Source organism: Cololabis saira, chromosome 10 (genome assembly GCF_033807715.1).
Source record: "Cololabis saira isolate AMF1-May2022 chromosome 10, fColSai1.1, whole genome shotgun sequence".
NCBI classification, from domain to species: Eukaryota; Metazoa; Chordata; class Actinopteri; order Beloniformes; family Belonidae; genus Cololabis; species Cololabis saira.
Genome location: NC_084596.1, coordinates 33,217,022 through 33,227,729, shown reverse-complemented (window position 1 = coordinate 33,227,729; position 10,708 = coordinate 33,217,022). Strand labels below are relative to the sequence as shown.

Genomic DNA, 10,708 nt, shown 5'->3' with positions numbered 1-10,708 from the left:
TATTTGTTTTGAGCAGATACAGCGGGTGAACGGGAAAAAACATCTGTTCACTTCAATTCAGCTTTATTTATACAGCACCCAATCATGACAGATGCCATCTCAAGGTGCCTCAACAATACGGTTCAACTCAAAACTGTTTAGAACAACCCAATAATAAGTATTTACAAAAGTCCAATCTTGAAATAAGAAACGTATCGCTGAGTTTTTCTGCGTCACTCTGAGACAGGATGTTCCTAGTTTTAGTAAAAAAGGCAGTCCTGGAAACATGGTAAATATGCAAATTGAAGGACAGATTCTGGTCAGGAATAACTCTCGGGTTCCTGACTGTCGAACCACAGGCCAAGGTGATGCCGTCTAGAGTAACTGAATGTTTTTTTAACTTCATAGCTAGACAATATGTTCCTGAACCACTCAGGTCCAAATGCAGCAGCTGTAGTTCGATCTGAATTCGCTGGAGAAAGTTGCACGTCACACTCCTTTGAACAGAAGTTACCTTGTGCCACTGAGCAGTTTTTGGGATTAAACCAAGGCCAGATCCTCATGTTGAATTTGGCCAACCACGTCTGTGAAGTAAAACGCTGACACTGCACCGGAGTCTGAGCTCTGAGCTCTACATCACCTCTTCACTAGCATTTTCTCAAACAGTTGAAACAGTTGATCCATCAATGTTCAATTGTTGATTTGAGATTTGACCTTTGACTACGTCGACGCTGCTGCACTTGGTGGACTTCCTGTTAAATCTCACTCGTACAAAGCTTCATGACATCTTTTGGTGCAGCGGACAGTTGCTTAAACACACTGAAGCTGCTTGTGTGGTTGTGGTGAAATAAGTTGTTGTGAGACAAAACTGCAAGTCCTGAAAGTTCTGTTTTCCGAGTGTTGTTTTTGTCAAAAGCATGCCAGAGCAGGGAACAGGAAACTGATCCGTAGGTGTTGCCCACGTCAAGAAACAAGACTTGCAGATCTTTTTCCTCCACCGCAGCTGTCTGGATCTGACAGCGCCCGACGCCGGTGTGTTCAAGACATCCAGAAAAGCTTGTTCCTCCAGCTTTTTGGATGGCTGTGTCAACATACCGGTTCTGTTTCCAAGTATTAGTCTTTTTGCCAACACGCTAACAAGTATACGCATGATTTACTCTTCTATGTAGCAACGACACACATGGTTTGCATACAAGGCACATGTTGATGTTTATATTGGTCCTTTGCTGTTTGCATCGGCCTGAATTTGCACCACCCGATGCTGCAGAGGTGCAGGTTCTTTCCTGTAGCGCTGCATCTTGCAATGCTGTGTTCCCTTTCCTTAATTTCATATATGTAGCTCAGACATACCAAAAGAGTAAATAAAGAGGGTTGTATGTGAGTTGAAGCTGATAAATGTTGATAAATGAAAGCTATATTTGTGCTTCGCTTGAAAATAAGTGTTCTTTACCACCTGGACACCAACCACACACTTATAAAAACTCACATTTCAGACAGGGACAACCAGCTTAAAGAAGGTATTTACTACAGCCTTCATAAAACCTGAACTTGCAAATGCAGACAAGAATGAAGATGGCAGGAAAATGGGATCAAAACACAAATAGATGATGTAACAACGGAGCTTATTGCTCAGGTGAGAAACACAGCATCACAGCATGCAGCCACACAAGAAAAGGCCAACTTCTTGAAGACCAAAGGTCTGTAGTTCTCATGTCTGAAGCTTGGCTGCATGAGCAATAGCTGCAGAGAAAAGGCCCGATGTCAACAATGCTCATGACCGTGTCTCTCTTTGCGGCGTTTTCAAACTCTCACCAGACAGCAAGAGAGAGTTCAGATGAGTGGTCTTTATCCTGTACCCCGGTACGAGCGACAGAAACATCCGGTGTCACTGGAGGTGTCATTCCAGCGCGTGTCATGGCACAAAAGGGAATAAAGACAAATGTATTTCTGGATCCAAGTAGGTCACTGATAAACACACTCAAAACAAGCATCTTGTTGTGAATAATGGGAGCTGATTCTGTTGTGAATCATCCTGACTGGACTGTAATTCAGTAACTGAGACGGTAACCACTTTATTGAACTTAGAGAAGTATTAGAGAAGTATTTCCACAGATCATCAGTCCTGTAGTCCAGTATCATATCCCCCATTAAGAGGATGCTAATCGCTGGCCTGGCCTGAAGGAGGTGAGACTTCCCTCTGTGGATGCGGAGGCTGAGCTGCTCATGGGTCTGAACGTTCCTATGACGATGGAGCCATTACAAGTAATCAATGATGTGGACAATGGACCCTAACAAGGAAGTCTTTGTTTGTCAGGTGAAGGTCAAGACAAATGAGCCTTGTCTCCCAGAAACAAATCTGTCTTCCTCAAGAGTCTGAGGATGAACGATGGACTACTTGTGAAGATAAATCTCTTTTCAGGCAGGACAAAGAGCAGGGAGGAAGATTTCTTTCAATAGTTGCGTTTACACAGACTCACGTAGACGTAGCCTACGTTGGTGAGTAACGAATCAAGTGATGACGATAAGGAGCCGGGGATATATCCAGCCTATACATAAAATATAAATATTTTATTCAAACAGCAATATATAATTCAAGTCGACATGTTGAAATGACATATATTCACAGGGTTCACTTATTAATGAAGATTTGACAGAATTTACAAATTAGTGTTTCATGCTAAAATCCATAAGAATGTAAATGCTATTTTGTGTTTGGATGTAAATGTGCTAAATGTGTTAATGATTATTAAAGTTGCGTTTTAAGACTTGGTTTGCTGGGTAGCCCCTGGACTTGTCCCCGGGCGGGCGCAGCTTCAGACTTACACGTTGTGCATTAAGACATTAGCGTCAGCAGGGTCTGCACATCTGAACTTTGCACCATGCTGCTTAGCTGTGATCACACCAGTGGGTTTCAGCATGTCCCTGGAGACTCTGTAACCCCAATCAACACGTGCATGTGGCATATGTTTCTATCCCAGAGTCAATGTTAGAAATTGGAAGAAAATGACAAGATGACTATTGATCTACTTTATTGGTCTTGAAATAAAGATGGACTGTACTTCACCTGTTAACTTCTTTTCAGTCAATTTCCAAACACCTCTGATCCCCTGAGAACCAGGGTCACTTTCTCAAAACAGCCTTGATTCCTAAAAGTTTTTGTGAAATCCCATGAAGCTGAAAGCCTGCGCTTTGATCACATCTTGATTTCAGTAGTGTATGAAGGCTTAACTCTTTCATTGATTCTCTGGATGGATGGATGGATGGACGGACGGACGGACGGACGGATGGACGGACGGATGGACGGATGGATGGACGGACGGACGGATGGACGGATGGATGGACGGATGGATGGACGGATGGATGGATGGAAGCCGGAGTACCCGGAGAAAACCCACGGCACCGGGAGAACACGCAACACAGAAAGACTCCCGCCAGGCCCAGGAGTTGAACCAGGAACCCCCTTGCTGCGAGGAAACAGACTTATGGACCTACTGATAACAGAAGCTCTGTTCGTTGGATGCTGGCCGTGCTTCCTGTCTCCTTGGTCTCCTCCTCTGTTTCCCGGCCGGTTTCCACCTACATTAAGTTTTTTGGTGCTGTAGATCAATCTGCTTTGGCGGGTTTTTTTGTCAGATAAAAGGACATTATTTTGTACTCCTGCCTCCTGTTTGAGCCAGACAGTGAGTGGGACACTCACTGACCCGGACACGTGGTCACAGTTCTTAGTGAAAGAAATTAGAAAAACATTATTTGACTTCTGGAGGGCATAAACATTGTAAAATTTAAACAAAATTCATACATTTAAAAAAGAGACAATACAAAGAAATAACAGAAAATAATATAGGATAAGTTTTTCCTTGCCACTGTTTGGCCCATGGTTTTTCTCACTAGGGGAGTTTTTACCTTCCATTGTTTATGTTTAGGTAATAATTGCTCCAGGGTCATGTTCTGGGTCTCTGGAAAGATCCTAGAGACAACTTCTGTTGTAATAGACGCTATATAAATAAAATTGAATTGAATTGAATTGAATTGATTAAAAAAATAAACCTATACATTTAAATTAAAACAAAATCAAATCAGATGACAAACAAGTTTATGCTTGACAGCGTCATGGTTTCATAGCCTGAAAGAAAGGAATTATTCAAAATGTTTAGAGCTGATAGACACTTCAGGGATTACCCTGTGGTTCCTGCTGGTTTCCAGGAGCCGAGTTCGTCCTGGGGTCACAGGGTTCCCCTCATGTGGAACCAGCACAGGGAGGACCAGCACCCCCACTCAGAAACACCCTGCTGGGAGTTCAACCGAGACCTTCCCAGGACCTGGGATGTAACAGTGCCGACCACTATACCACCTTCACTTACTGTTTCTGAGAGGAGCCTTATGGTTTATCATCTTTAACAAATCAATAGAATTTACAGTTAAATATTGTATTAGATTACATAGAGCCTACGGCACTAAACTTAAAGATTTAGTCTCAGAATTCCTTCAAAAAAAGTGGAAAATACTTTTTCACCACTAACAGTACATGCAAAGTGATAAATATGTTTGTTTTTAGTTCGGTATTGAAACCATCGTGCCCCTGCTCTGTCAGCATTTTTCTTATTAGGCCACAGAGGGGCAGCATATTCCCTAAGATCCCAAGAACGGCCCTCCTGGTTGAGTGTCCCAGATCCTTGTGCAGATCATGACATGTTGAGTAGCGCTTGTAAATAAACACTTTACAGCTAATGTGAAGGCTCAGCTGTTCAGTAATGAATAAGAGTGTGAGCATGCTTGCAGGTTACACTCTTTTGTTCTGTACATCTTTGGGTGTATTTTTGGAAAACAGGGAAGCCTGGCATCCCAACACCTCCAGGCTTCTGTGTAAGTTTATCCCACCTCTGACTTGGTGACAGCTGGGATACGCTCCAGAAGAGGCCCGTGACCTGTGAATAGGGTTGAAGTAGGTAAAGACTGAATGAACTAAAATAAAATGAAATAAATCATTGTGAACTAAACAAGGCAAGTTAAGTTTATTTGTATAGCACAGTTCAACAGCAATGAGATTCAAAGGGCTTTACAGAGACATTAAAACATCACATAGTAGAAATGAAGAGCGTGATTTAAGTTCAAACAAAGAAAGCAATAAAATAAAACAAAATAGAACAAAAACAAGAGTTTAAATGCAGTAATTAATGACAGACACCATGCATTATTATTGTGCATTATGGTAGATTAATGAGATGCAGATGCCACAATGAGACTAAAAACTGATACAAAGTCAAGAAATGAACTCTCCAACATGGAGTCCAGCAGACTGCTGACCTGGTACTGATCCATGGTGCCACTATTCAAAAGAACGATACATAATGTTCAGCATCTTTATGCTGGCATGTAACAAGACCATAAAAATGTCATCACAAGGCATTGAATTAAATATGACCCCCTCATATGTGCAGGAGATTGTAGAGGAACTTTATTGCATGGGAAAAAATGACCTTTAAGTGAAGGACTAATGTAATCACACATGAATAACACAGAAGTAAGTAAATTAGTAAATAAGAGTAGGCCTACTGGAAGGTGAGGAGACCCTAAGATGGTTTTTAGAGTTATTTTATTAAGCATACTTTGATTGCAATGCAGGCCCGGTTCTACAAGGGTGCATAAGCATGCATTGCACCCTCAGTTTATGTGTTTGCATACTCAGTTGAAAAGACGAAAAGAAAACTGACAAATTGATTTATGGTTCCACGTTAAATCGACGGCGTAGCCTACGGCGTAGCCTACGGCGTAGGGTACACGGCGACGCGCACCGTACGTTCTGCAGTGATATTTCTGCAAAAATGCACTTGAAAGACACTTTAAATATTATTGTTTGACTGGTATCATTCCACTTGAAATGACTGTCATGTTTAGTGATGGTTTTGAGCTGTGTAGATAAAATTAGTTTGAATTTCTATGTTTTATTTTCAGGGTAAGAAACACCTGTTGCTAGATTGTCTGATGGGTGAGGTAGCCCAGACTACAGAAGGTCTTTCCTCCCTGCAGCTGTGAGACTACACAACCAGCACTGCTCACAGTAGACCACATACAACCTGACAATAAATGTACATAAGGGAAATAATGTGTAATACCTTTCACTCACTGCAACGTGCAATTATGTAAATATCCATCTGTAAATATCTGTCAGTTATCTTTTTTATATACTAGTATTTCTTATTATTTATCTTTCTTATTATTATTATTATTATTGTATACCAGTTTACTGTTTATAGTGTGTTATTATTATTACTGTGTTATTACTTTTACTTTTTCTATTGATGCCTCTTGTTTTTGCACTATCCCCTTTGCTGCTGTAAACTGCAAATTTCCCCTCTGTGGGACTATTAAAGGTTTATCTTATCTTATCTTATCTTACTTTGTTCTGCAGCAATATTGCTGCAATAAAGCATTTGAAATACACTTTAAATATTCTTGTTTTGCTAGTATCATTCCACTTGAAATTATGGGAAAATGCATAATTTAGTGTTGAATAACGTGCCAGGCATGTGCACCCCCTCTGATCTGAGATGCAGCCCTAGTCATCATTTTCTAGAACCGGCCCTGGTGCAATGTCAAACAACATGGGGTTCATTAAGCAGTCCACTTCTATCTGGAAGAGTACAAGTTTCACTTTGTTGATGACTTGACAACAGAGATGTCAAGTAACAAAGTACAAATACTTCGTTACCTTACTTAAGTAGAAATTTTGGTTATCTATACTTCACTGGAGTAATTATTTTTCAGACGACTTTTTACTTTTACTCCTTACATTTTCACGCAATTATCTGTACTTTTTACTCCTTACATTTTAAAAACAGCCTCGTTACTCTATTTCATTTCGGCCTTTAAAAAAAAACTATCCAGTTAAATTGCTCCATCCGGATAGAGTGAATTTGGTTGTGGTTGTGGCACAGATGTTCTTGTCCAGTTTTGTTCTTACATCCGTTGCCCTAAGATTCCTGCAACTAAAATTGGATGCACATTCCAATAAAGGTTAGGATAAATGATAACATGCCTCTGAAGTTTGACTTGCATCATTACAATACTAGTCATCATATCTTCTGCTCTCTGAAACACATGTCAATGCTCAATAGTACACATATATGGTTCTTTAATATATTTGCATTATACTAAGATGCATTCATTTTCAATGTCTTTTGTCCTTAATGGCTTTTTTCCCCCTTACATTACTTTTACTTTTATACTTTAAGTAGTTCTGAAACCAGTACTTTTATACTTTTACTTGAGTAAAAAACTTGAGTTGAGTTGAAGAACTTCTACAGGAGTATTTTTAAACTCTAGTATCTATACTTCTACCTGAGTAATGAATGTGAATACTTGACACCTCTGCTTGACAAACACTTTATTTCTCTAAGAAACAGTGAGCAGCAGTTACAAGGTCAGCGCTACAGGTGAGCGGTGACGTCAGGAGCGTGGCCCCGCGAACCCTCTCTCTCGCGCCACTGGCCGGGATCTCGCGCGGTTTGAGCTCGGGTTTCGCACGCTCCGGAACGGACCAATCAGAGGGCAGGATTCCTCGGCAGCGTCTCGTTGCTATGCAGCTGAGCGTCGACCTCCCCGTCCTCCGCTGCTACTGTAAAGGGTGAGTTTTCACCACACTAACTTGTCAGGAGAAACAAGGAGTAGTGAAATGTTGATATAATTAAAATGTGAAGTTGTGTCACGTCAAGTTGAAGTTGTTCTTCGGGGCAGTGGGGTTACGGAAGTGCTCATGTTTCCTCAGCCCGTCCAGCTGTAAGGAAACTGAATAGACTTTTGTGAAACTATTAGACGGGGTAGTAACCCGGCTGGGAGGACACGCCCCTTTCTGCGCGTCTGACCAATCACAGTCGAGATGACCCTCGCGTCCGTCCAATCACCGTGCAGATATGCAAATGTCCTGTAGCTGCATTATTGTCCCAGACGGTTTAATGTGAAGCTGCCAGATCCATCCCTCAGTTGCAGCTCTGTGCAGTAAAGATAAAACCCCGGGGCACGTCCAGAACATACCAGGATAACTCGTCATTTACACAACTTTTTTCTTTTTGCTCAAACGTGGATTTTGGATTTAATGCACAACATGACATTTGAGGAACTAAGTGGGGATTACTCTCAGGAAAGGTAAATGAAACTAATATTTCAGCACACACTTGTATGCGTGTTTAGTGTCGTGGATGACAGGCAGAGTTTGCGTGCACGACTGAGATGCATGTTAAAGATGATGTTTGGTGAAACCGGTTATAACTGTAACAGTGGCGAGACGCCGGTTACTAGCTAGTGTTTAACTGAGTTTAATGTCCTAACTTTACATAACACTCCCGAATGGAGCTGCTGTAGTCTTTTTTCTAGGGTTTGAAAGCAAATTCAGCCTCTTCATGTGAATATTTTTGTATTTCGGAGGCGAAGCTCCGTTTTTTTCCCCTCAACTGTAACCCTTATGTATGGTACTGCGTTAAATCGACGCAGAGGCTACGCCGTAGGGTACGCAACATACGGTGCGTGTCGCCGCGTAAGCTACGCCGTAGCTCTGCGTCGATTTAACGTAGAACCATAAATCAGCCTGTACTCGAAACTTCGCCGGTAGTTTGCAAGAAGTCCGGCAGACTTTGTTTCAAGGTGCTGTTGCAGCAACTATTTTAACAGGAAATGCTTGTGTTTGTGTGTGTGTCAGGATGGATTCCGTGGCCAAGGCAGTGGAGGAGCTGCTGACCTCGGCGCTGCCGCACGGCTGCATCACCGTCGGCGTCTACGAGGCGGCCAAGTCCCTCAACGTGTGAGTACCAGCTCAAGCCTGATTTACATCAGCCTTCAGAGTACCAGCTCTGACCACAGTCTGCTCCATGTACTTATATCACGAGCAAGGACATTACACAAGCCCAACAGCATCTCATTTAGTTGTTTCCCCCCTTCTTCCACAGAGACCCTGATAACGTGGTTCTGTGCATCCTGGCCACTGACGGGGATGACGTGAAGGATGTGGCCCTGCAGATCCACTTCACGCTCATCCAGGCTTTCTGCTGTGAGAATGACATCAACATCCTGCGGGTCAACAACACCAGGCGCCTGGCAGAAATACTAGGTGGAGGAGGCGGTGGAAAGCAGAGCGGGGGTGAACCTATGGACCTACACTGTGTCCTTGTGTCTGTAAGTTCTGTTGCTCAGCGATCTACATGCTTGTTGTTGTTTTCCAACTTGTGCTTTTATACAATATGTTTTTGTGTGAGCAAATGAGTGAAACTCTAGCTTAGAGGAAGAACTTGCCTGTACTTGTCTTGTACATTTGGTAAGCAGGCATGTGACTCCTCCCTCATATGACTTCTGAGGAAATTCTCTAGAGATAACTTCCCACAAGTAGACTGGGTGAACTGCAGTGTGACATGTGTGTGTGTATACATATATGTATCTATAATTTGATCTCTTTGTCTCAATGTTTTCAGAGCCCACATTCTACATCATGGAAGGACCCTGCATTGAGCAAACTCAGCCGGTTCTGTAGAGAAAGTCGCTGTATGGACCAGTGGGTGCCCATCATCAATCTGCCTGAGCGATGAACTCCTGGTCGCAGCAGCCTGTCCAGAAAGGAATTTTATCTGCACAGGAAGAATGGTGTGAACCCAGATGAACACATTACCACCCAAATTCTGAAGCACTGCTGACGGGAAAATCAATAAAAGCAAGAAGAAAACCCTGCTGTTAGCATGGGACACATTAAAAAGTTTAAAAGGCAAAAAAGCAGGGGGTTGGAAATTCCACTTTGGATGGGGCTGTCTGGAGCTGCAGCTGTCAGCCTCTGCAGGCGAGATAAGATGGCGATCGGCTTGTATTGCTACAAGTTGGAAATTAGAAAAAAGAAGCATGTTTGCTTTTCAATGTGAAGCTCAGCCCTGCAGACGGATTATATATCGCGTTTGTTTGGTAAAGCCTCTGTGACGAGTCAGAAAAGTGGGGAGAAGCCAGAACACGGAGCTGTTGAGTGGACCAAGGCCTCGGCCTCTCTCTGCAGAAACAAAGCACTTGTTGAAGCACTGGACCTATTGCAATGTCACTTATCTGATTAAAATTGTTCTTTTTTGACGTTGCTATTATAATTTAAAAAGGGAAGGGCTGCACATCCAGTGAAGAAATTCTGTGTGTTTAGTGTTTCATTTAACAGCTGTTTTTTTGCCACAAGTGAAATAGTTTCTTTGTTACAATTTAAGTTATTTCTAATTATATTTAAGTATATTTATGTTAATTTTTTTTTTACCTATTTGCAAGATTTGAATATAAGACACATATTTGTAATGCTGTCAATAAAATATTTTCTTGGAAAAAGAGCTGAATGTGCTTTGCTTTTTTTTTTTTTTCCTCTGCTGATAGTTTAGCAAAGTCGAGCTGAATGCTGACCTGCAGCAGCTGTTAAAAGAGGCGTCACGCGTGGATCACAGGGGTCACGTTGGCCGCTGTGGCCTCAGTGCCATCTCTGAGCAAAAGAGAACAATGATCCACAGCGCTCTCCCTGGATGGGCTTCTGCCGTGGTCAGCAGGACCATGCGCATTCATCCAAACAGGTTCCCTTTTCACCGATTCTCTGTGATTTGTTTGACTCTTTAGTTTGCATTTCCACTGACCTACAAAAGGCATGAAAATTGAAAACTGCACACAGGTTGCATGGGTTAAGAGCGAATGCGGACATGGTTACCCACTGCATAAAGGTTGAGTCTTTATT

At 42.2% G+C, this 10,708-nt stretch overlaps 1 protein-coding gene across 1 annotated transcript; it reads left to right on the top strand.

The window, feature by feature from the left end:
- Positions 1–7,936: 7,936 nt before the first annotated feature.
- On the top strand, positions 7,937–10,316 carry gadd45aa (growth arrest and DNA-damage-inducible, alpha, a). Its single transcript, XM_061731207.1, has 4 exons — positions 7,937–8,121; positions 8,672–8,773; positions 8,919–9,144; positions 9,438–10,316. The coding sequence occupies exons 1-4, from the start codon at positions 8,072–8,074 to the stop codon at positions 9,549–9,551; spliced, it is 492 nt and encodes a 163-aa protein (XP_061587191.1). The 5' UTR covers positions 7,937–8,071; the 3' UTR covers positions 9,552–10,316.
- The last annotated feature ends 392 nt before the right edge of the window (positions 10,317–10,708 follow it).

Excerpts from the sequence above, each read along its gene's own strand:
- gadd45aa (XM_061731207.1), top strand. The coding sequence starts at position 8,072 with ATGCACAACATGACATTTGAGGAACTAAGTGGGGATTACTCTCAGGAA. Across the intron at positions 8,774-8,918 it reads GCGGCCAAGTCCCTCAACGT|AGACCCTGATAACGTGGTTC; the intron begins GTGAGTACCAGC and ends CTTCTTCCACAG. Across the intron at positions 9,145-9,437 it reads TACACTGTGTCCTTGTGTCT|AGCCCACATTCTACATCATG; the intron begins GTAAGTTCTGTT and ends CAATGTTTTCAG.